Below are 27,343 nucleotides of genomic sequence, written 5' to 3'. Positions count from 1 at the left end.
TGTTAATTGGCAAATTTAGGTAGATGTTTTAGAAAAGGGGAATCACCTATGTAAAAACGATGCTATATTTATTTATACAACTTTGTCTTGGCTTCACTCTTACAAATGTATGATAATTATTGTTTCAGTGGCTAGAAAGAACAGCAGCACTGTACAGTGGAAATATACTGGGTGACTTGGCTATTTCCTCATATTCAAAGTAGATCTTCTATATAAGACCTGGCCCTGAAGGGGTGAATGTACAGGTTTGTGGTTTTCCTGCTCATAGACACTAGATTTAGCTTACATGTAATTGCCAAATTTAGTTGGTGTTTTAGTATAGGGAAATCACCACACTATGCTGGACTCCGGCCCGTGGTTTCCTACCCCTGATAAACACTATACTTTATTTAATGCCTTGTTATGGCTACAGTCAAAAGGTGAAAAGAAATCACTGATGTGTCACTTTTTCTACTTTCATCACTTGAACATTTTGTTTTAAGTTAAATCTGTCCAATGACTATAACTAGCAGATCTGACTAACATGTCTGATAACAGCCTAATTAATAGAAGAGAGCCTGAAGGTAACACAGACATGGGAGCACCACGAAACATTGCCACCCATCCGCTTCCACCATCCACAAACCTGAGTGATGCGTGCAAGCAGTGGGACGACAGGACTAGTATCTTTGTTTACCACAATTCCCTATTTCAAAGAACCACTGGATCAAGATTTATCTAAAGGGAAACATTAATTACCAAAAGTAAAACTAAACAAATGTTTTTTCAGCCATGATGTGAAGATTGAGTCCCAAACATTTTCTGGAAGGTTTCTGAATTTGGGAACTAGTAAGAAGACAGCACCCTGTGATCTAAGATCGTGATGGTTCACAATTGGAAATAACAGTGCAAATTATTGAAAAACTGAAGTCATATTCTGAACCAGAGGTTTAGTTCCCAACCTACACGCTGGTGTAGCTTTCGCAGCCCTTCAAATGTTGTTACTTTCACTGCACTAACACACCTGATTTAACTTTTATGCAAGATTGCTTGAGTTAGATTTCTGTAGACATTTTGGTTTTGAACTTAAACAATAGTAAACAGCAATGAAACATAAAACAGTCAGTGCATTAAATAAATACATAAATCTGATATATTCTGATTATATATTTTTTTGTTTGTAAATGGCATCCAATAAGAGGTTCCTATTCACTTTTTGCATAAAATGGCACTGAACACAATTTGAATGGGCTTGCTCTGCCTGTGTGTGCTGGCCAGTGGCTCACACAGAGTTCTTTCCCAGGGTTCTTTCTTTAAAAATAGAAACGGAAATAAATTCCATACTGAGCTGCTGCTGAGTGATCATTACCTGATAATTCACTTCATTTCACGCCCATCAGAAACAGAGATTTCTATTAAGAAAAGGCTTCTTTTATCATGAGACCTCTTTTCACACTCATACTTTGATGCTAATAAAAGTAAGAAAAAGTAATGGAGCTGTAAGTTAATGTGTAAATCTAAGAGGAGATACCAACAGTGATGCGAAGAACCACTTTTAGTGGTTGCACCTCTTGCGCTTTTGTCTTCTCCTACTTTATCTCACCTTGCCTGCCGGACAGATGCTATCAATCTGTTTCAGTCATGATGACCTTTTTTTCTTGCAGCGGTTAAATTAGTCTTCTGCTGCACTTTCAACAGGATAGCAATGGGAGATTAGATAAAAGATCTCATATGTGCTTCCTTGTAGTTACTGGGTTTTTAGCAGCATAGTAGCACTCATTGCTCCACACATGGAAAAGCAGGCTTAGTATCCCTGTTCAGACACAAACACCACTGCTGTAAGTACCAAGAAAAGCACTTTGACAAGGCACCACATACTGCCTGCTAAAAACTGTGAAAAAATGTGGTTAATGCTTTCTGTATGCTCATTCTCCTGACTGTCATCACCTTCTGTCTTGTGCAGGTGAGGGCCCGCAAGCAAGTGCCAGCCTCCAGGCATGTGAGCCACTGTGAGGTGGAGCTGGCCTGCTAAAAGATGACTTTGTTGGCTGGGGATGGCTCCGACTATGACTACAGTGCTCTGAGCTGTGCCTCAGACACTTCCCTGAACCCGCCACCTGTCCAGGAGTGTGAAGCTCTCAAGGGTGTCTACTACAAGCGGGCCCAGCGTTTCATCTCACCTGATGCTGCCGATGCTGCGGCCTGTCCAGCAGACAGCCAGCGGCTACACGTCATTATTAATGTGGGTGGGCTTCGCTACCAGCTGCCCTGGACCACACTGGAGGACTTCCCACTGTCACGCCTTGGCCAACTGCGCCTGTGCAGCAGCTTCGACGAGATCATGCGTGTGTGCGACGACTACGACGTGACGCGCAATGAGTTCTTCTTTGACCGCAGCCCGTGTGCCTTCCGCACCATCTTGACCTTCCTGCGTGCGGGTAAGCTGCGATCGTTGCGCGAAATGTGCGCCCTCTCCTTTCGCGAGGAGCTCATGTACTGGGGCCTGCCAGAGGAGAGCCTGGAGTGGTGCTGCCGAAGGCGCCTGCTGCAGCGTGCTGAGGAGTGCAACGAGCTGGAAAGGGCGGCCGAAGAGGAGGAAGAAGAGGATGATGACGATGACGAGAGTGAAGGAGGCCTGGCGGGCAAGTCCCGGCTAGGCCGCTGCATGGGCAAGCTGAGGGACATGGTGGAGAAACCGCACTCAGGACTCCCTGGCAAAATATTTGCCTGTCTCTCTGTGCTTTTTGTCACCATCACAGCCATCAACCTGTCCATAAGCACCATGCCGGCTATGAGGGAGGAAGAGGAAGATGTGAGTGCTCAGGTGTTTTGTTCTAACAGAAGCTGTTGAGCTAATATATCAAGGCAACAGGATGCATGACATTTACACATCTTTAGAGGTGATGTAGCTTTAGGAGTCTTTGCCAGGGTCATTTATTAATACAGCATGATGTGCTTGCCTGAGAGGGGAATCAAACCAGTTGGCAACATTATAAAAATCAACTTAATGCAGTAAGGAAGTTTGACCACACTCAAGTTTAGTTAACTTGGTGTAGTAAAAAGTTCTTCTAACTCACATATTTTAGCTTTGCACACCAGTTTGGTCACCAATACATTTTTAGACTGTGCCCCCCCCCCCCCTTAATTTCTTCAAATCTGTAGAAAAGTTCTTTATTACATGGCTTTTGACAGTGGAGTGCTGAGCCTTTTCCGGGATTTAAATGTATGATCTCCTCAAACATGATGAATAGGCAGTTTTAGACTTTTGTGCCACATAGTTTCTTCTTAGTCACAGATACAGTATGTGCATAGCTTTACAACTCTAGAGTGGTGCAATCATCTACCTACCTGTTTGACAAAAGACAGGGGATGGTAAGTTTGAATCTTGTTAACACCACAGCCCTCTATGGTCAAGAGTCTAAGAAAAGTAAGGCCTGTGATAGGGGAAAAAACATTAGGGGGGGAAAACGAGACATGATGCACTGGTCCTGTGTGATCCTTACAAGAACCAGGGGGAATTATCTTAAAAAAACTAAAATCTAACCCCTGAACACTTAAACCTGGCTTATTTAGTCATGTTGTCATGTCATATTGCCTAGCTGCAAAACCCTCTATAATACTGTCATCTTGTGACATCATATCCTGTGTTTTATTTGTTTAGATGTCTTTGCACCAGAGTTAGCTTAGAAATGGGCCATGACCCACAAGGCAGCATTCACACTTACTCTAATGATCTGCACCAGGGTTAATTCTAAAGGAACCTAAGCAGACAAGTATAAGCATACACTAAGTTGAAGTTACTCACAAAACACTCTGTGATCAGTAACTTTATCATTGTAAGTTAGCCTATCTTTTAGATTTTTTTAACAGAGTTACAGTAAATGCTTGTTTATTATGTATGTTATATGTTGAGTTTGTCTGGAGTGTCTGCCAAATGCCAAATGTGATGTGGGCAAAACTAAACCCATCTCAAACCTAATGTTGGATGAACAAGTAAATCTAAATTGGTTAAACAAATGAACCTTAGTAAGGATGAGTACAAAAGCAGATATGTCGATACTGTTCAATGCCTCGATATTTCTCTCAACACTTGTTGATTGCTTACAGTGTAATAATGCAAACTTGTAACCATGTGAAGTTCTAAACTTAGAATTTACAATTGTTCTATGCACAAATGGTTAACGTTGCACGTTTATGGGTTGGGACGTGTTCCCAGCTAGAACATTCAGTGATAGTAAATGAACATAGTAGACCATGCTGGAACCTGGTCCATCCCAGCAGAATGTTTGCAAAATCCAACTGTTAAAAAACATTTATTGGTGTGCTTTTGAATATATCATCATGATAACATCATTAGATGTCATTAGACCACCGATATCATTAGAATAAATACAATCAAGCACAAAAACTGTAAAAAGTAAGAAGAACTTTTGTTCTTACTTTTGTGCAGAAATGTTGTGCATACCACCACAAAATCAGAGTTCCTGTTACATGTGATCCTACATGTGGTCAAAATCCAGACCTGATCCAATGCATTCCAACAGCTAGCCTTAAAAATATGCATGTAACCAAACCTACTATTCTGTATATATACAAAAGGCAAGCACTGGAAAGTGTATCCAGCAGTACTAGTAATAGTAAAGTATTTCATGAATTCATGAGTTTCTAAAAATATGATGGCTCTACAAGGCAGGTGATCCTAAATCTGAAATGATCTATTTTAGTTGCACACTGACACAACCTCCTTTGCTAATTGAATTAAGGCGCTTGTTATCCAGTCTGGCATCAGTCGGGAGAGTAATTAACATGGCTGCCCTCAGCTAAGAAAGAGAAACAGGATAGTAATTTTCAATTATAATTTGAGCACAGTACTGCCTTGAAAGAATCTCTCTCTAAGCTTTACAACATCCAATATGTGCTCTTTGTGCTCTCTCTCTTTCTTTCTCTCTCAGTATCAAAGGTTGCTGATATGTGTGTGACACTGCTGTATTGGTCAGATATGGATTCTGGTGCTAACTCTTTGAGCTGTTACTTTACAAAGATTCAAACAGCAAATATGGGACTCACACCAATGCACGTAGTTATTGCTGCTATCAGAAGTATACACAGTAAGCTGATGCAACACCAGTCACACACTGGATTAAATGTATGTAGTTGTCTAAAATAAATCTTAATCCAAAGGAAATTGCATCATCACTTGATATACAGCACATTTGCCAGTTTTAAAGTAACACTGTAAGTAATCGAACACAGAAAAGGTTCAAATTTAACACTCACAGCATAAATGTAACACTGCTAGTTGAATTTGAATTCAGAATTATTTATAGTATACTTTTTTGGAAACACAAATTTAAAACAATTGTGATGCTTATGAATGAACATGCTGTACTGTGCAAAAGTATTAGCCACCCATTTGTTTTCTAAGAGTATTTTACCCAGTAAAAACACTATAAGATATCAAAATCTATATAAATAATACAAATAAAGTAAACATATTTAAATGTATTTAAATTGTATAAATAGTACGTATGTGCTTTCGGTTGGGGTGAAAATGCGCATATGCTGATTAAACAGCATAACCTTGTTTTTATCATTATAAAACCATTTTTCCCCATACCAGATTTTCATTTTTAGTTTTGCTCATCTCAGTGTTCTCTCCATGTGGTGTGCGGTTAGCATGCTGAAGAAATAGTAGCTGGTCCACAACTGTTAGCTTTTAGCCTAGCCATTTAGTCCAAGGTTGTCCAGTTTGTTTTCGAGGGTGCAGACAATGGAGAGAAGAGATGGTAAAAGCTTTTTTGAGGTGGGATTTAGCTCAGCATGGATATCCGCTTGCTTCCCTGGGTTGTGATTCATTGTGCACCGCTTTTGAGCTCCCTGTCTGCGGACAAGGGTACAGAAAACACAGTGGACCAAAATCTAGCAAATACTAAAAGTATCAACAATGCCGTATTCTCACCAAGTGGCTGTTGCTTTTACCAAGCTGCAGCTTTTTTATTAGGGTGTAGGTACATTTTTGGGGCGGCAATAAAATAAGGTATGACTGTTTAGTAACAGTTTTGGGTTATGGAATTGGCCTGTTTTACAGCCCTGCTTTGGTTATACCAGATTTTCTTTTCAGTGAAAAAACAGCTGTGTTGGAGGGTCATGGAGGGTTGTTAATGAAGGTCTGATTGGATAAATTAGGTTGGTAACTGTACATACTGCTTCCTTGATGAGAGCTTTAGAAATGATTTAGCTAGCAGACACACATCAAATTAGAACATAGCCTATATATTATTTGTTTATTGTATGTATTATAAATGTTTTTTACAATAATACATTTCTACTGCTCAGATAACCAGCTTTACATATAGTTTTTGCAGATGCCTTAACTTTTTGCACAGTAATGCATTTCCAAAACAAAAAACGTGTAAAAGTTCTCGTTCTTAGGACACAAGTTGGTGCTCACTGTATGTGGACATTTTTCAGGGCTGTAGGCAAAGAATCTCAGGTACCACATCCTGTTTGAGAAGCTGTTTGAGAGCAAAAAGCATCAAAACAAAGCTTGGATATAATGAAATATTTAAAATAAACATAACATCCCAATATCTAAACATTTAAGTGTTATTGTATCACGTATTATATATTATTATATTATATTATGCCTTTATGTTTTGAGTTATATACAAGTTATTTAAAACACAGGAGTACAATACCTTTGAGAGCAAAAAAGCCTCTTATGTCCAAAGAGTGGCTAGGCTGGAGTTTCTTTTGTTAAGCAGTCACTGAAACTTGCACACCATTTATCCAGTATTTGAAAACATGCCCCAGACTGCTCAAAACCTGTGTCATTTTATGCTTGATCTTTCCACAGCAATTCTGACAAATGCATATAATGTATGCATGCCTCTGTCACTTCAGGACCACTTAAGCTATTTCCACCTATGTGGGTGTTCGTTTCGTAATGCAGCTAACAGGCTTTGTCTCTAGTGAAATTAAAGGGAGCGCTAGGCTTTGTTGAGATAGACTGGATGTAATTTGGTGCAGGACAAAGAGGCAAATATGTCATCTGAAATGTAAGCTCATAAACGACGGTCTGCTTTGGCCTGAAGGCATGTAATAACAAGGTTTTGTCCTCACCTTCGCAAACCTTGTTAGAATTTCAATCTGCTTAGCTATTGGTTGCATCTACAAAGCAATAACGATCGCATACACAGTATAACCACCTTTGCTGACACTTTCCTGATTAGCAGGGATTTTTGCAGTGACTGTGCTACATGTAATATCAGGACTGAATGAGAATGAAGACAAAACAGTGCCATGTGCACAGTGAGCATGGTTAAGGACCCTGGTAGCGTTGGTTCAGACGAATGAAGAAAACACTTTAAAATTAAACTTTGAATTTAGAAAGGGGCACATTGTGGTTCTTTGGGGTGCTGTGCTCATGTTGGTGGTACATGCTTCCCTCTGCTGTTCTGTGGTCAGTACTGCAGCTGGAAAAAACGCTCTAGGTCCATAAAGCAATTTTGTGGTTATTAACCACTGTGTACCTAGTAGTATTTACAGTATAGTGGTACTTACAGTGCAATTTAGGGATTTCCCTTGTCTAAATACATTTGTTTAATAACAAATATATATATATATATATATATATATATATATATATATATATATATATATATATTATAAATATATATGTATATATTATAAATATATACAAGTCATTTTGGGGCATTTCTATTGGCTATTGGTTAATTCATCATGACATTTTGACAACTGACTGATTCAAAATATATAAAAGTGGAAAAAGACAATGGAAATACAAGGTTTTTACATGACCATGATGATATATGATAAGAATATAAAGACTATACCATACTTAGATCATCATCTTACTTTGAAAAGGCCACCAAAAGAAAAAAAATATGAGAATTGTTTAACAGGGAATTCCTACATTTTAGCATAATGCAGTTGTTGCGATGTAAACTGTGTCATACAGAGTGTTTTATTGCTAAAGGTGCATTGTAGAAACTTACCAACTGCAATATAATCATGGGCATTATATTTGCTATGCAAAACCACCAGTGGATTTATGAGTTATGCTGGGTAACATCAAGTAACAAACTTGGGACAAACTTTATCAAACACTGTTTGAGTGAAAAGGATTTGTGAAAAGAGTACATATCACAAACAATTACACCAAGAACTGTCACTCACACAGTGATTTCAGGCATGATACATTTTAACACCTACCATTTGAACATGTACCATCTACCAAATTGTGTTCCACTTTGGCTTTGTTGACCCTGTGTAATGTTAATAATGATAAAATAGAGGTAAATCTAAAAGCAATATCTGTACCAAATACATTTAGTGCAAAAACTTTAGCTCAAAACTATCATAAAATAACATCTAATGGCTTTGTGTGACATAGCAATTAAATGCTTTAAGACATCTTGTTTCTGCTACCAAAGCAATGAGACTCTGTATATTTCTCTAGAACAAAGCATTTTACATCAAATCACAAATCAAATGGTGTGGAAAACAAAAATTGTGGAATTTCCCCTTTAAAATCTATTTGTGTTATTTCTGTACAGAGGAATCGATAGGTACAGTCCAGGACAACCTCCAGTGTGGTGGCCTGACTAACAAAGCAAAAAACATAACAGCAAATTGAAAATCACATCAATAAATTTAGAAAACTCCACAGTCAATTTAAAAGCAAGCCAGCAAATTCCAAAACACTCCAACTAAAACAGAAACTCAACAATTTAAACATTTGCACTTTGCATAAATCCCACACGTTTGTGGACTATGTAGCCCATTCTCAGAAGCAATATTGAAGTCATATTTATTACTTATTAATGTATTTTTCTTACCCTCAGAGTAGTAGTCACACACAGTTTGAACAAAATCCTGGCCATTCAGACAGAATGCCTTTCTTAAATTCTTTTTCTAACATTTAAAAAAAAGAAAAGAAAAGTCTGTATCAGATTCATGCTTTGCTTTTAAACCACAGAATTGTTCGCATGTTATATTATCCCCTGGATGGATTGTCCTTGTCAATTGAACAAATCCCAAATAAGTAAATATTGGTGATGTCCGAGTCTTTGAGAAAACCTGTAAAGTGTATTTGTGTGGGCTGTTGTAGAGCTCTTAGTATTTACAATCTTACTGTGAAAATGTTTAGTAAGTCAAATATACACCAATCTGCCATAATATTAGCACCACCTGCCTAATATTGAATAGTCCTTTCTTGGAACACTTTTGGTCAGTACTGACCACTGCATAGATGTTCTGACCCAGTTGGCTAGCCATCACAATTTGGTACTTGATCTTTATGCTTGCCCATTTTTATTCGTCTTCAAAAACTGACTCTGACTTTACTTGCTGCCTAATATATCCACCCCGTGACAGATGACACTGTAGATGAAGATAATCAAGATAATATTTTACTTCCCCTTTCAGTGGTAATAATGTTATGGCTGACTGCTGTAATTCCATGTAAAATGCATTTTTAAAACATGTGCATGATGTACAAATTGCATTAGAATCATATTTTCACATAAGGCTCCATCAGATGTTCTCTGTTTACTCTCCACAGTCTCTCAGTACCAACTTGTACACGTGACCAATCAGAAACAAGCATGAGATGCATAAAAAATGTGCTGTTGTGGTTTGTTGAGCAGACTACCATACTATAGCCTAATGTTATAATGTACTAATCAGTTTCAATGTGTGTCCTAGGGAAAATGTTCTCAGATGTGCTACAACATCTTTATTGTGGAGACGGTGTGCGTGGCCTGGTTCTCCCTGGAGTTCACACTGCGCTTCATCCAGGACCGCAGCAAGCTGGCCTTCCTCCGGCGCCCGCTCAACCTTATCGACGTTGTGGCCATCTTACCCTACTATATCACTCTTGTAGTGGACAGCACCTCTTCAGGGGAGAAACGCCTGGGCTCGGGTAGCACCTACCTGGACAAAGTGGGCCTGGTGCTGCGCGTTCTGAGGGCCCTGCGCATCCTCTACGTGATGCGGCTGGCCAGGCATTCGCTTGGCCTCCAGACTCTGGGTCTGACAGCCCGCAGGTGCACTCGTGAGTTTGGGCTGCTGCTGCTCTTCCTATGCGTGGCCATCGCACTCTTCTCGCCACTCCTCTACCTTATTGAGAACGAGGTGGCAGCCACGCAGGAGTTCAGCAGCATCCCAGCCACTTACTGGTGGGCGGTCATCACCATGACCACCGTGGGTTATGGTGACATGGTGCCACGCAGCATCCCTGGCCAGGTGGTGGCACTCAGCAGCATCCTCAGTGGTATTTTGCTCATGGCTTTTCCCGTCACATCCATCTTCCACACATTCTCGCGCTCGTATGTCGAGCTGAAGCAGGAGCAGCAGCGGTTGCTGCAGCGCCGGACACACTTCTTACTGCGCAGCCGAATGGCTGGTCTGGGCAGCAACATGTCGCTGGAGAGCGACGTCCTTTTCCCCAGCGCCTCATCTGATCCAAGAGATAACGATGAATGAAATGGGAATGCTGCAGATGAAGCCAACTACGTCAATCTAGAGACACAGTCTCAGTGTTTAACCATATAAAAAGGTCATCCCTATAGATCAGGCCCTAGACAGCATTACTAGTCCCTACCAGGTGGGACACAACAGGAAATAGTCTGGTATCAAATCTAGCTTATTTCCCATCATTGACCAACAGGGCAGCAACATGTGACTGACAGGCAACATCCATTTTCCCAGCGCCTTGACTGATTTGAGAGACCCTGATGACTATAACGACTGTGTACAAGCCCAGCTATGTCAATCTAAAGCCATTGTTTGAGACTGCATACCAGTCTGAATTAGGCCATGCCTGTTGGAATTTGACATCAGGACATTAGATTGGGACCTGATGACCATTACCGGTCACTACCAGCTGGGACTAAATGTAAAATAGTCTCTTTTCTATATAAGCGAGGTAGTTGCTCGCTTTAGCTGTTGCTCTTTTTTCTGCACTGACCGAGTGGGTCTGGGCAGCAACATGTCGCTGGATAGAAACGTCCTCCTCTTCCTCAGCACCTCGTCTGATCCAAGAAAACCCAGATGACTGAAATGAAAATACTGTGGGCGAGTTTAGAGAAGTTGTTTACCAGTCTAAACTGGGTCATCCCTTTTGAAGCTTGACTCATCAGGACATTATGAAAGCCCTCAGAAGGCCACTGAGTGAATCAGAGCTTCACTCATTGCAATGCATGTTCTATACAGCGGCACTTTCTTTCTCCTTTCTGCCCTTTGTAACTCCAGTGATATGATAATAAAAAGGGTCCCATCTGAAAGCATCTATCAAAGTACACAAAGTCACATCACAGAAACTGTAATCAGATCCAGTTCAGCGTATGTATGTTTTCATCAGGTTGCCATGGAATTCCTATTCTAGCCTGCAGTCCTGTGCATTACCAGTCAGAGAACACCCTTTGTGTGTTTCATGTCCAGGCAAATGACCATTAAGTACAAGTTATTCATTTTTTATTAGATATTTCTAAGGAGGTTAGATACAAAATAATCTAAATGTGCATTTTGTGGAACAATCACACATCATCTTTGAGGAAAAGAGGAAATTAAGCACCTCTCTCGCTTCAGATCTGAACAAATGCCCATCCAAGTCCCATTGGATTAACAACTAAAAAACTGTTCTGAAATGTTGAGATGTTGACTCCAGACTTCAACATCATAGCATGTGTTTGGAAGTAAAATGCAAAATAAGCATAACCTGGACTGGCCCAGGCCTGGACTGTCCCTGCAGATTCTTTGAAAAACTAAAAGCAAATCTTCTGCTTAGAATGAAAGGAATACTTATCCCTTTCACAAGTAAGTTCTGGCTACCTTTAGTAGAGGGTACCTTCCACACCATTTAAGGTGGAACGGAAAATTCCTGAGTTTAAGGGATGCACTGTATGTTGTGGGAGGACTAATTAGAAGACTGATTTGGTGAATCAGTAGGATTAAAGCTGATTGTTGTGTCACTTTCAAACCTGAACATTTGGATCCTATGAGTTGGACCGTACTTGTAAAGGGTTAAGGTACAGGGTGGACGCACTAAATACTGAAACTGAAAACAAAATAACCTGTACTGAAAGGTCGTTTTTGCAGGAAATTAAATTAATAAAAGGTGCTCTCTGACTTTTGAACATTACTGCATATCTCAGCACAGTACACAACATTCAACATCCAACATCTAGAGCATTTAGAACCCCAGACCGTTGATCTGAACATTTTGTATAATGACCTGAAGATATCTTAAATGTCTCTTGTGCCAGTACTTACATGTTGCCATATTTTTTTAGACTTACTTCTTAGACATACATGCAGTGTATGGGGAAATAAATTTGTTTTGATTTTCCTTCCTTTGGTTATGTTTAAGTCATTACATAGTACCACATAACATTGCTGTCATGCAGAAACCTTGTATCTCCCTTTTTTCATTTTTTGACAAAATTGAATATGGTTTTTTACATTTAATCAAAATTTCATGGTGAAAAATAACTCGGAATAAAATCTTTTTGAATTGCTTCCATCAAGAGCAAAGAATGTTTTTTCTGTATCCTATAAAGTTGACATTTTGGAGATACAAGTTTTTTTGTGTGGCAGAAGTGAAATACAGTTGTACTTTTACAGTTTCATTTAGGAAATCAACAAAATGTCCCATTTAAAACTTTTACATATGACTCTATAAGTCTATGAGTCATATGTAAGAGTTAAGGCAGGATTCATTTCATTTAGTCCTTTAAACACCAGAGGGCAGCACAGTGACACATTTGTGCTTTAGCCCTGCTGTCATTGACATCTTCAAGGAATTATAAAAAGGCTGCAAAAAAATGTTGGGAACATTTCAGTAGTTTTCAGCCTACTGCATCACGATAATTACAATGTGGTTTTCTTGAAAACAACATGCATCCTGTTGGCTCATAACACATTTATAAAATGCAAATGAATTTTACCAAGTTCAGAAAATTGCTGTAATTCTTGTCTGTGGAAATTGACTGAATATCACAGGTGCAGCAAATGGAACAAAACGTTCTTTAGTAAAGGCAATGGATCTGTATAAAACCACACCAACTCAAAGATCCATTAGAAAGCGTAGATGGTTCTTCCTGTAATTGTATAGCTGGTATAGATGGTTATTTATAGAGCCTTTTTTAAATGATTTACATTACGCCAAAGGGGTTCCACTACTGTTAAAGGTGAACAAACCCTTTTTCGAGTAGGGGACTAGACTGAGAACACCAGATGTTGCGTAAACATTGTTCTCTTGATATGGAACAGGTATTTTTTCCTCAAAATGCCAAAGTACTTTCAAAACTTGTGGAGAAGGTATTTTACCTCGAAATGTCAAAGTACTTTCATAACTGGATTGAGAAAGTTTTGGCCTTTGACAGACCTTTATCTCAACAAGCAATCTTCAGTCAAAATCTCAAAGCAGGTGGTGGAAAGAGAGCACTGAACTTAAGTGAGTCCCATTGTTATTTCCATGTTTTGGCTGGAGGCATTTCCACCATCATATACACTAAAGAGAATTGGTCCCCCTACATCTGTGAGAAATTGTATGAGTGGTGAGTATTGACAGCACTTGTGTATGCAGAGCCAGACAAGGTAGTGTGCATCATCTGGTCTGGTGATCTGATGCACACAGACAGAATGAGTTGGAAGGAGCTGGGATTGGAGGTACATACTCACTCTAATGAACAAGAGCTCCTCTGTCTTCCTGCTGACATTTCCATTCCATTCCCTCTTCTTCCAATGAAGTAAAAAGGGATTTCATCATGCTTTGAAGCCATGGGAAACTAGAATGATACTGACTGGCAAAGCATTTCTTGTGGGTCAAAGTGTAACAAACAAGGCAGCTGAGTAAAGTAATGACCTATGAGCAATATAATAATTCATTTAATATAAGATGTACATTCACTAACTCATAAATAGCAAAACCCATTTTTAACACTGAACTTATTTAACACTGGCTATGTTCAGCGTTACCTTTATCTTTAGGTAATCTGCATGACGTCGCATTGCCCCAGTTACAGCAATAGGTGGCCCACTTACCTTAAATTTCTGCTGGAGTCATAGCTGTTTTATCCAAAGCCAGCCTGTAACAGACTGTCCTTGCTCACCAAAGAAAGGACATATAGTCTCCTTCAGCAGCTACTGTAGGTCATTACTAGTCCCTCACAGCAGGGGGAGCAGATAGTCTTTGAAGGAGACAGTATAGGCCTAGACATAGTCGAGACTTGTAAACACTTGCTCATTCAACATTTTTATTAAATTCAATCATATTAATAGGCAGTTTGTTCCCTTTTTAGCCTCTTGTCTGCAGTTATAGCCTCTTTTCTACATAAGATGCTGGGACATTTGCTGTAAGGATTTGATAACATTCAGCCACCTGAGCAGTAGTGAGGTTGGCAATTGATGATGAATTTTGGATCACAAACAGTCCACCATGTTCATCCCAAAGAAACTGAATGGTGCTCCTTCCCACTCAATAACATAAACTATACATACAAAAGAATTCAGACGCTCCCTTTAATGAGAGGGTTCAGCTACTTTACGGTGCACCCATACGGTGCTGGAGCTCTAGCCAATACCTCTGGGATAGGATTGAGTAGCACTAATCATCCATTACCAGTAACTGACCTCACTAATGCTAATCGTATCAGCAGTTATGCAAAAGATTCCAAAATCTAATTTAAAGCCTTTGCTGAATTACTTAATTGCAGTTCTTCATTTTGAAAGCAACTCTGGAGGAGCAGGTGTCTACAAACTTTTTGAACATATAGTTTAGTTCCACTGCCATGTGTGGAGAACAGGCACCCCTGCCAAACTGGACTTGTTACTGTTAGATTTACTGGAAGTTACTGGAAGATTTAAGAGGACAATAGACCTCTTTAGTCATTTATCTCATCTCAGTACCTGGGAATACTTACTAGCTCTCAGTGTATGACCTATGTGCCAGAATCGTACAGCATATGGACCAGGACTTTGTTCATTTGACCATGTGTCATATATAAACATAAAGAGAAGAAAGCAGCAGCAGTTTCTTACCCCCCAGCTGCTAGCACTTACTATTTCACTCAGGGACTGCTTCCACCCACCCTATGTGTATCATACTGATATAATATACAGAAAAAAATTGAATTAGCGACATAAATAAAAAATATCTATTTTTGGGTGGTGTTTGCGCACCTCCTGCCGGCAGTTGTTGGAAGAGCCCACCGTTCGGAGAACACACAGGAGCTTGGAGCCATCTCTCTTTCTCTTCGTGTCAAACCACCACACACACCTCCTCCCTCTTCTTCAGCAGCTTTCCTAAAGCCCAGAGTGTTTTTTCTTGCCCAGTCGTCCTAATGTATTTCCTCCGCAACGAACGGGAGGCGTTGAGAAGCCCGGTTCTGTCTGACGTTTCGGTACAGATTTTAGTCAGTAGATGTGGTTCTTCCTCCTCTTCTTCTTCTTCTCCTTCTTCTTCTTCCTCCTCCTCCTCCTCCTCCTCCTCTTGCTGCTGCTGCTGCTGCTGCTGTTGAAAGGATTCTCAGGCAATCTCCGTCATGACCTCACTAACCCGCCCCTCTAAATCACTGAATGGATCTCTTTCTCACCGTCTCGCTTACCGGCCTGTGTGAGCGCTGTTCAAGAGCTGTTGTCAGTGAACGCTTTTTGACAATGGGAGTCTGAGGTCGCCTCGTTTTCCCTTATTCGGTTCGTCACTGAAACGACGAAGTGAAACGACAGACCGGATCAACAAAGGAGAAACGCCGGGGTGAGTAGACTGCTGCTGCTCTCACTGGTTCGGGGTTGGCGGCGGCGGTGGCGGCGGTGGTGGTGTTTTGGTGGCGGGGCGTCGAGATTGTTTGGCTACTTTGAAACTAGCGGGCAAACACTTGGATCTTCTGACTGAAAATACGGGTTAAATGACTTTTCCTTTTCATTTTTGTTTCTGTCCTCTCACAAGAGAACGGGGTTGCTCTTGGCTCCACACCCACAGTAGAGGCTGTGTGAAACTACGGCTTTCACAGAATCACCGCGTTTACGTGGATGCTAATGTCTGAGGGAACCACCATAAGTCGACCCGCACACCGCGTGTCTGCCTCGTATTTACACAGAATACACACACGAGATGGAGTCGGGATTCACTGCTGGTTGATTTAAGGAGTTGTGCTGCAGTAAACCTGTCAGCCTCCCCCTCAGCCACCCTGAGCTCCAACTTCTCCGCATTGTTGGCTGTGTCATATGCTCGGGATTACAGTTCTCCCACTCACAGTGACTCAAAACACTGAATACTGCCCTCGCCATGAGGCGTGAGTCTGACTGGTTTTTATTTGGGAACGTCCTTAAAAGCTAAAAATAAGCAAACAATCATCTGTTTGTCAGCGCGTCGTTTTTGTAACACTTCTGGCTTCGCCTAAGGACAAGATACAGAAAGCCTGTTTGTGGACAACTGTCTTTTCATGGGCAGCACTAATTTATACAGACTATGGGTAACACATTTAAGCCATACAGAGTGTCGCATTTTTACAGGCTGTCATTATGGCTACAGAGCCATATGTTTTTACAAGGAGGAGCTGCCCTTAGCTCTTCAGCCGGCTCTCCTTCGTGTGTGAGGGGTTTTCCTGTAAGGGCAGCTGTAGTTCGGTTAGTCATTTTTTAGGTATGGGAGTGGATCGTTGGTTTAGGTTGTCTTGGTTAGACCAGGGATTTCATAAAATCTGATTATTTTTGGACTGCGTTTTGATTGGGCTTGTGGAGGAGCGTCTGTAATTGCATTTTGTTGTAGAGCATAAAATCAGTGCTAATTAAAACAAAATCAGAATATACACACTATTGCGTTACCTCAGAATAATTTGTAGCACATTTTGTAATTCGAGAGTCTGCAATCATTTTGGAAGGGACTTTGCACACAGCTGTGTACTCGGTGTGTCTCTTTCTCACACACGCGCACACACACACACACACACACGCACACACACATGCACTTGTGCACACCATTGCCCCAGATGCTGGGTATTGTCTTGCATCTTTTGATCTCCCTCTAGGCTAGTTTGCTGTGTGTAGAGCTACGCACTGCTGCACTGTAGATACAGCAGAAAGACATGCTTTATTGTTGCTGGCCTGACTCTGCTCCTCTTTGTCTGATCCACTGTATATCTCTGCTTATTTGTTTACTTCTGAACGGACCACTGAATATGCAATGATTTGTATCAGTCCTTGTCTTCATATGCCCGTAGCAGACAATCATATATTGAGCAAGTGTGTCTTTTTTTTTTTTTTTTTTATGAAATGTGACCTCTGGCCAGATTTTAATTGCATCAATTGACGTTTGATGTGTGTGCATGGGTGTGTATGTACCAATATTGTTCTGGTACATATCTGCTTATGGAAACACAAGGGTTTATTGCATGTATGAATTGGGGTTACCTGTGTTAGCATGGCAGAGAAATGTAATATTTGATCACTTTCACTTTTCTTGTAAAAACTTCACAGATCTGCAAAATAAAAACGTTACAGTGGAAAAATCTATTTAACTCTCAATGGGAGTCAATATTGTAAGATTTTATAGCATTTTTTAAAGCATTTCTGAAACAATCTAAGGAAGAACTGCACAATTCAAACTATGGTAAAAGTGGAGATAAAATGACATTTTTTGATAATTTGCTAACATCCTCGTAGTTTCAGCCACACTGTCCCTCCCTTCTCAGTTCTTTCCCTAACTATAGCCTTAATCATAACTTAATATACATACTTACTCACAATGCCATTTTACATTGCAATTAAAACAGAAAATTAGTTTTGGCTTGTATATATTTGAACAAATTTCTGAATACTTGAGTATTATTAGCATGCATCCTTTTACTAGCCTGGATGTGAGTGATGATCTGCCACTTTCTGCTACATCTGGGAGTCCCTTCACATCTGTGCTCATATTACACTGCTTGCAGTCCTGAAAAGGTCAGCCTTTTAACTTCAGTATCCATTAGAAACAGTTATTTCACAAGCATGAACAAGAATTAAAAGACCATTTTATGATTGGTGCATCTAAATTTAATATTTTAGCCTTTAGGCTTTAAGGAAAGAGAGTTTGTTTTAAAGATGCACTCTTTAAACCACTTATCGCCCTGGCTATGGAGCAATTTACTAAGATGCTCTGTCGAGGAAGTCTTTGGATTGGCCTATTTTCCTATCCCACTGGCCAAGAACTGGTTTGCAATACTGAGATTTAATTAATGGTGCTTCATTAGATCTTTTCATCTGACAAATTACGGAGGAAAAAAGCAGCCGAGTGCACTTGAAGCCTCTTGGAATTCTATGAATGCCTTGGAGTGAAAGCTGTGCACATTTAAAGCAACCTCGAATAAGATCAGTGGAAAAAGCTGCTCTTGAAGGCAAGATTCTTGTTAATTGGTGGTGTGCCGATGCACTGGAGCCTTTGTCCACAGCACAGTGGAACCCTCTGTCTGTGTGGACTGATACACTAGGCTTTGGGCTACACCATCAATGACTTTGTTGTTTCCCCAAAACTGGTATGAGCTCTGGCATGCCATTAAAAGTGGCTTCATCTTGTGAGAGTGTGAGAAAAAAAGCAAGAGAGAAACTAAAATCAGAGCCCACCCCCCAACCCCCCCGAGAATCCCTTTGAGATGAGCTCGATAAAATGTATTAAGTAGGCTGTGACCAAACTGTGTCGTTTTAAAGACTCTTAAATGGTGTAGCTGGAGCCGTTTACTTTGGTCATTAAAGAAGCTGTAGCAGATTTTGTCAGTGTGTGTGTTTGAGAATGATTAGGCTTCCTAAGTGCTGGGAGATTTATGACTTTTTGCAAATGCTTGTCTTGTTTGTTGGATTTTATTAAAGGTGCATGTCCACCCTCATGTGCAAAGAGGATCAGTTTCAAGATCTGCCTTGAGAGGAAACAGAATCGTTCCGTTTAGGAAAAGCTCATTTAGGAAGCCAGCTGGATTACTTTGCCGATTTAAATTTGCAATAGTAAAGCTTAGCTTAATGGAATGACTTAATTCAAAGTAGGAGTAAAGGGGAGAACCATACACAATGTTACTTGTGGTAAAAGGTGACTTTATTGTATTTTACATATTTAAACAAGTCCAACAGTCTCATCTTGTACTCACAAAGCTTTGACATCTGTGAAGTTTGACAGTAATCAAACCTATTTCTTAAGATTCACCCTGAAGACTGACAAGGTTAGAGTACAGCCTCTACACTGTGACAGGAGGTTTAGAAAGTGTTCATGCACAGATTCATATTATATGTGTAGTAGATGTTGTTATGTAAGTAAAATATTTTGGTTATGTAATTATAAAATTATTTTTATTTTACAACTCTCCTGAATCTGTGATGGGAAACCTAATATAAAACCTAGTATGTTTCTAAAGTGTTAGTTGCTGGTTTGTGCTGGAAGCAACATATGTATTTTCATTTGTAGCAGAGATGTATAGGTTGCTTGTATAAAAAAAAAAATCATTCAGCTTCCAGTTACTTTAAAATATCGCAGCGAAATCACTTAATGCTTGGTATAGATGTAGTGGTTCACACTTGGTAATGATATTTTTGGTTTCTGGTCAACTACTAATGTGAAATAACTATTTAATGATGAATCAGCCTAGAGTTTAATGCTGGTTTTAAACCATAGAAAGGTGTTTGGTACTTCCGCTGATAAAAAAAGAGCATTTTCACCGTTGTCTTATTTCTAACCAGCCATAATTTTATAGTAAACAAATGGCAGCAGTATATTTTCCCTTATGGTATAGGGTACGACAACAGAAAATCTACTCTATTTCAGGCAAAGCATAGGAACCACTGATGTTACATTGTCTTTATGTTCCTTTGTAAAATAGCTCCACACTGCTTTAGGTTGTGAATAAGTTCTGTTTATGGCACCAAGAAGATACAAGAAGGCGCTCTGCTAGAAGGGTGAAAACAAAGGATTGGATGTTGTGGAAAAATGGTGTGCAATCTCTATTGTAGTCACTGAATTTGGGTGAATAGCTCTCAATGGGCTCTGTACATGGGAGTGGCATTGAATAGAATACTTGCATATTGATAAACAACCTGGTATACTATATGAATAAGCACTAAGCTTACACTGGTCCTCAACATGACAGGTGCTTCACAAACAAAGCCTTTAACCATCCCAACACTCATGCAGTGCCAGAAATGTGTTTATTTTGGCCATGAATTTTGCATTTCCGAATGGACCCTCAATTTTCAACCGCCCAGGAGAGAATTGCCGTCGCCTCCCTCAGAACTTATTAAATATTTCATGGTGCAGACAGCTCACTTCTGGCGCTGTGCGTAACTGCCTCATCATTTTCTGTCACACTGGCCCACTTATGTTCCTAATTAGTTCCCAGTGATTTTCAAGGACACTTAGCTAACTGGGGAAATGCCACCTGTTTCCATGATGGTGATGCTTTTTTTTTATGCTTTTCCCCCCTCTTCCCTCCAGGATGTTCCGTGGCTACTAATTACTGTATGTTTTCTGCTGTTCAAAACTCTTGTGGGGGCTAAGGCAGCAAGTTCTACAAAAGCATGTTGATGAAATGACAAGGGTTTGGCATCGTTTAGTTTCTAAAACACTTCAGATAACAGATCATTCTTTTCATCATTAACACTACGCAACTGCTCCTTGAGGTCAGTCGTTTCTGACTCCAGTCCGGTCAGCTTCTATTCAAAGCTACAGTTTTAAAAAACAATTGAGGCTGCAGCAGGGTCAGACTTGCAAAATAGGTTTTTAAAAGTTTCCATAGACCCAGCGAAAGCAGTGAAACTGAAATTAGCACAACACAAAAAGGTTGGTTTGTACACTGGGCAAAGTTTTGAAGGCATACCACGGCAGCACAAGCACGATGCACAAGCACCTGAGAAAAAAACACAGGTGTCAACACACGGACTGACTGCCTCGCGCGTGTCCATTTTGTCCACGGTTGCGTCCCTTTGCCCCCGTATACGCAGTGGGTATGAAGCATTTATTAACCAATGGTAAGTAAGCTTTTTACATCAATTGTTTTTGTTCTCCACTGAATGCCGTCTTTAGCTATGTAGCTATATAGCATAATATGTATTATATTATATTATACAGCTATAAAGCTGCATGCTACCTTAGAATTACTTTTTAATCGTTTAAAATTAATTGAAAAATTTATCGTTTAATCAACTAATTGACAAAAATAATCAATAGATTAGTCAGTAGAAAACCCATTCTGTTCTGTGAATTAATGGCTCTTAGATCAGTTTTCGTCTTGTTACAGCTGTAAACTACAATAGTTTGGACACACTGTTATTGTTCAAATGACAAACTTTGACCAGGTTTATTAGACCCGGTCCAGTTCAAATCCTTAGTTTTTGCCGCTAGATCTGCAGTCGATGGCATCCTCTAGGCACCATTAACAAACATAATTAAAGGAGCATTCTCAGAAGCTAACAAATTTACCGTTTATAGTGGAACTACTTTATGGTGGAACATAATATCTGTGGTTCTCGTGGTCTTCTAGACGTGAGTGTATTTCCTGCCAATTTTAAGCCCAGGAACAGGCTTGCCTTGGAGGATGAGAGGTCATTTTTAATGGCTAGCTTAGGGTGTACTTAAAAAAAGCTACAATAAAATAAAACATGTTTTACAGTCACATGCAGTAAGTGGATGACCACTTACTCCATGCTCTAATCTGATGGTCTGTGTCTACAGACATGTTTGAGGCCATTTGAATGGAGGATGTGATGTCGATTCATTGGGAGGAACACAGGGCCGCTCTGTCCTCGCAGAGTTCAGGCCACTTCCCGTCAGCTCGGCGGAGGAGAGGGGCCACAGATGCTGTACATCTCCTCTCAATTCCTCCTCTGTTCTCTCTTTTCTTTCGGCATGGATTTTTCCCACCTCTCTTGCCCCAGGAGGTCATGCAAAAGGGGCAAGTTGGCATTTAATGTGATGAGGATGATTTTTTTTTTCCTTGGTTTCCAGCCCTGTGGGCTCCTAAATAAGTCATTGTGCGTTCATTTAGATAAATGCTAAGCTAAAATCTTTGTTGGAATGCAGAAGACACCATGAGGATCACAAACTCTGATAAACAAGGGCTGGGCAGAGTGATTATTTTGACTATTCATTTAAGAAGACCAAAAAATAAAAATGGACAAACCTATACGCTAAACATTCTGCTCCTCTGGAATCCAATACACATGTCTAATATATTATTTGAACTACTAGTTAAATGTGCCAATATATCTGAATATCTAGTGCCGATTGACAGCAAGAAAGCTGCAACGACTAACCGGCATTATCAATAATGAAACATCATTAACAATGTATCTCATCGATTAGGTGACTTCATGACTGTAACACATCTTGTTTGTATAAAGGGAGGGGTTATAGATGACAGAGACAGCAGTGCAGCTTATTACATTCTCTCAAGCTTCAATTAAATGTCAGTATAACTATCCTAATTGAGGATCTAGTGAAACATGGAGGAAGAAGGCCAAACCTTGACACAGTGTGTAGCTGCCAAAACCTGTTAAACTGTTGTAGAGTAAAAATAGTGCATTGTTTGCTTTTTAGCTCTGTTCATGTTTAGCAAATAAACAATAAACGTCATTGGCTGAAGGGATGAGCTGCATTTTCGTCTAAACTGCGCATGTAAATGCTACTTATTGGTGATCAGGGCTGCTAAACTGTCAAAGATCTGTTACTCTGCCATTGATGCCTTTGTTACCCAATTAATCGAGTCATTCAAATCGTAATTGCCCAACAAACAGCCATTAGTTGCAGCGTGAGGCGATAGAATCATGAATTACAAAGTTTGCATGTATCGCAAACCATCTGAAGAGGAAATGTTATTTTAATTAAAAACATCCTCCCCTGTACACAAGTGTGTCCATCAGAGTGTGTTTCTTACTGTAAGCGAGACCAATAGAGAAATTTACAACATACCTAACCATGAAGATTGCCTTCTAATCACTGGTAATACTTTTTTCTTTCAATTGAATAATCAAGTTTAATTGAATAATTATAATTATTCCCCAAATTAATTGAAACATTGGACCAAAACAACATTAGAATCTCTATGCCTGCCTAAAGTGGATTTTGACTGTCCACATGTGCTCTTTTTAAACACCAAGAGAATGTTGGAAACTATGAGAGAACAGTATTGTTGGTGCTGTTGGGGAACAATTGTCAGAACATACTATAAGATCCTATTATATAATATTATACTATAAGATACTAATTATACTATAGCATACTATTTAAATCTTGACCTTCTATGCCACTCAATTTATCAATTTATTGACATTAGAAAATCTAAATATTAAAAAGCTTTTCTGTAAATGAGTTTGTGCTAATATCAGTGTGTTGCGCCTATGTACATCATGATGCTGTAATTAGAAAGGTATTGAAAACAACAAATGTCATGTCTTGTTTTGTTTTGCGTGTGAAATGCGTGCTGTGCTAAAGCTGTGAGGAAGTGACGAATCTGAGGAAAGGTGTTAATTGAACAAAGCTTGGAATGTGTGGGACTTTTGGCCTTCGAAGCGTGTGCATGGTGTTAAACACATGAAGAATAGTGACCCTGCTATTCGGTATATATGGTATTTCTTCTTTGAACTACTGAACTTAAAATTAATTAAAATAACCTTAACATTTGTAACCAAAGCAGTTTACTAATCTGTGCAAACTACTTACACACTGGCTTACAAAAGGAAATACATCACACAGAATGAGCTGTTCCAGACTACATGTTACAGTATTGTATTTGTAATATTTTGACTTTTTTCTGTTTGTTTGCTTGTAAGTTTTGCTTTTTAGCTGTCTTCAGTTTCGTGCTTTTGTATCTATGTAAGAGAACCAGTGGAGACTTGTAAAGACAGTTTGTATTTGTTGACTGGAGACTGGATCATTTAGCATAGACCTTCTCAGCAACTGTGTTCATTCATGCAGTTGTGTTTCTTTTCGTGAGTATAGAGTATAGGGATTTGAAAGGCTTGTATATTTTCACATCCCCCAGCATGGGGGACAGAACTAGTTTCTAAACCCACCTGCGGTGAATGAGAGCCCGTTCTCAGCCAGTTTTTTCTCTAGAGGTTCTAGCCTTAGAGCTTAGCTGAAGACACCGCTGCTATGTGCTTCTCATTTTAAAACCTTATTAATATTAATTGTGTTATTAATATTAACCACTGAAATGGTCAATCCTCTGCCAACGGAGCTCTCTTAATCCTCTCTCCACGGATTATTAGCCAGCCCTAAATCCTCTAGGATTAGACTGGAATTCAGAAATTGATCAGATTAACAGTTTGATCTGCAGTATGAAGGATCTATCAGTGTGGCTTTATAATCAGTGAAGCTACAGATCAGCCAGGCTGTGCTCAGTAAATCACTTCCCAAAGTAGGTTTTAACAAGACTGTCAATTGCCTACTAGAACGGTTCCTGTTTTCGGATTCTGGTGTTGTCGGAAGTGGGATTTGATCAGCACACAGAAAAGTGCACAGCGTTGATGTGACTTTAAGAGTGTTTAGCTGGGGAGCAGGCCTGTGTGGCGGAATATTTTCCCCTACATGATATTATGCCTACATAATAATATAATAACATTTTAAATAGGTTTGGTATATGTCACGGTATCGTGTAAATATACACTGATGAGCCAGAACACTATACTTCAAGTTGCCCTTTTAATAGATGCTGTAAAAGAACCATTTTTTTGTTTTAAAAAGAATCATGTTTGTAATAGAAATGTTAATTAGTAAAGTAATAGTAGTAATTGTTAATTAGTAAAGAACCATAACAACTCACACATCTCATACACACATGGTTCTTTATGGAACCAAAAGTGTTGTTTTCCCTTTGGCATTTCTCAAAGAACCATTTGAAGCACCTTTTATTTTTTTAAATGTAAGACCTCAGGAGGTGCCCTGGTATCTTGGTACACCCCACAGGTAAACGATGCACATGTATGCGCTCCACACAATATATATATATATATATATATATATATAAATTTTCGCTCAGTGCTGGACAGGGGGTAGCATGGGCGCTTTGACCTGTTTGTGGCTATGCAGCTATACAGCAGGGTGTGATGCATTGTGTGTAGTGATGCATTCCTCTTGTAGCCATCTATGGGTTTGGCCCAGACAAACTTTGAAGTTTCTGAGATGCTTCAACCCAGTGTTGGAGGCTCTTGGCTCTTGGCAATGTTGTTTAGGGTCTTACCATCTGCATCCAATATGCTACCTATGAAAACCGACCAATATTCAGCTCATCTGGTCATAATGTTTTGGCAAAAACACTGTTCTTGGCTTGATGTTTGTTGAAGACACCTTTGCTGGTTGTTAGCTGTTGATTGAAGATGGCAGCTAATGTTATGAAGGTCTTAACACAAGAAAGGCCTTAACCCTGGTGACTTATTTTTTGCCATATTGATGGAACCACATCTTGCTCTGAAGTGTAAGAGGGACTGTACTAGTGGAACAGCAGCCTGGAGGAAGCTGAACTCTTTGTGGTGAATGACATTTGTATATTGAAATAGCAGTCTGTATGATGATGGAAATTAAGTTGGGGTTCAGTCGCTGGCATGAAATCTGGTATGGAAATGCTGAGGGTGTGAGCTAGTTAAATTTGATGACTCTGCGTGACCAGGTGAATTTGGCTGCCAGCCACTCTTGATGGTGGCGCGTTACACTGATATGCCATTGTGTCGTGCTTTTGTTTAAATGACATGATTAATCATTGCTATGGCAGGAGGAGGAATTGTGGCGTTGTCCATGGCCTTCCTTTTGCAGCTGCCTCCTGCTTGCTTTGGCAACAGTGTCAGGTGTGGTTCAGTAGTGCTGCATGTTTCTTGCATGTTAGGACAACTATCACATTCTAACCCTGGTGGTTGCAGCACTTTTTTTTCAAGTTGGTCTCAGGAAAACCTAGATAACTGAGTTGTCTGGAAAAACTACATGTAAGCATTTCTGCCTTTTTGTGATATTGTATAGAAGTATAGAACTTGTCTTCTGTGCATATTGTCCTCTGAGTGGATGATGCATTTGTGAGAGGAATATATTTTTAGTGTTTCTGAGGCTAGCTTACATCAGATGGTATACTTAACTAGATAAGATCTAGTTAAGATGGTATAGTCATCTAGATAAGATGAGGTAAACTTCTAGAAAAGCTTCCATAGAACAGACTTCTGCCTATCCTCAGACAGTCTAGAGCATTGCCTGCTTACTGTGTAAACCATATCCGGCTATCCATGTGTTGAGTGTCTGCGGCCAAAACTGAAGTTTATCATACTTATTAGATACATTAGCCTTGTGGCACCAGTTCAAGTCTAAAGTCTTGGCTGATTGACTACAGCTGCACTGTACCCCTCAAACATTCCGGTTATGTTAATTTCCAGAGAGATATGGTCCTGTCATGTCCCAGCAAGCTGAGAGCAAAACTGGATAGATTCCATGTCAGCAGTGTATCTATGCTTTTCTTACACCCTATACGTTTCCTCACATTGAATAGACTATGTGGAGCTTTGATCCCAGTAGGATCATATTCGTTTCCTCTACTACTCTGAGGAAGTCTATAGGTCACAGACTAAAATTGTTTCCTTGACAATGACCAGTAGTCAGCTGATGCTTAGCCTACTGTGGTTTGGCTCTGTACAGGAACTTTAATAACAAATGGGGTGACCCACAGCATGACTGAGGAACCGGTTAATGTGCTGTAATGCTTAGACTCATAAGTCTCATTCCTTAAGTTACACTTGCAGTCTGTCATCTAAAGCGTAGGCGTTTGCATCTTTTGTTTTGCTCAAAAAAAACAGAGTGACTTAAAAATTGTGACACATTTGCCTAGATTGAGTTGTCATTTGTACATACAGGCTTGTGTACTGGCTGACATTTGGGGGAAAACTTTTTCAAAGAATTGATTTTTCAATCATCTCTTGCCTTAAACGAAAAATGCTGTTTGTTTGGTGTGTTGTTTTGTTGACAGGAGATTCTTAGCAGTAAAGGGGCTAGGAGATATGATGAGGTGCATTCATGAAAAGGAAGGTATGCCCCGTGGGCTTGTTTCTGTGCAGTGGGTGTGAGTTACCTCTGCCTACTGCTAGCACATCTCTAGGTGTGTGAGAGTGAGAGAGATGTCGGGGCTCGCCTTTTCAGCTGGCTCCGCATTCCTGAGCTGGGATAGGAATGAGTCACTCACCAGTACAGTGAACCTACACTTACATGTACTACAGGTTGAAAGTTTGGAGTACCTTGTCGTATGTCGTAATAATGTAATGTTTTTATTTACATGCATAAATTTTGTTGTAACATATTAAGTATCTTGGATATCAACAGCATTTGACTAACATTTCAAACCAATATTTG

General features: G+C 39.8%; 2 protein-coding genes across 3 annotated transcripts in view; both read left to right on the top strand.

The window, feature by feature from the left end:
- Positions 1-12,132, top strand: part of kcng1 (potassium voltage-gated channel, subfamily G, member 1) — a 33,711-nt gene extending 21,579 nt beyond the window's left edge. Inside the window, exons 2-3 of the mRNA XM_072697181.1 lie at positions 1,943-2,791; positions 9,709-12,132. Of these exons, the coding sequence (XP_072553282.1) occupies positions 2,015-2,791; positions 9,709-10,488 (1,557 nt within the window). The 5' untranslated portion in view covers positions 1,943-2,014 and the 3' untranslated portion in view covers positions 10,489-12,132. The remainder of the gene's footprint in view (positions 1-1,942; positions 2,792-9,708) is intronic.
- Positions 12,133-14,166: 2,034 nt separating this feature from the next.
- src (v-src avian sarcoma (Schmidt-Ruppin A-2) viral oncogene homolog) overlaps positions 14,167-27,343 on the top strand; it is a 50,457-nt gene continuing 37,280 nt past the window's right edge. For both annotated transcript variants that reach the window (XM_072656392.1, XM_072656391.1), the window contains exon 1: positions 14,167-15,760. The gene's annotated coding sequence lies outside the window, so the exon portion shown is untranslated. The remainder of the gene's footprint in view (positions 15,761-27,343) is intronic.

Source organism: Salminus brasiliensis, chromosome 14, assembly GCF_030463535.1.
Source record: "Salminus brasiliensis chromosome 14, fSalBra1.hap2, whole genome shotgun sequence".
NCBI classification, from domain to species: domain Eukaryota; kingdom Metazoa; phylum Chordata; class Actinopteri; order Characiformes; family Bryconidae; genus Salminus; species Salminus brasiliensis.
This window is presented reverse-complemented; position numbering and strand designations above follow the sequence as displayed.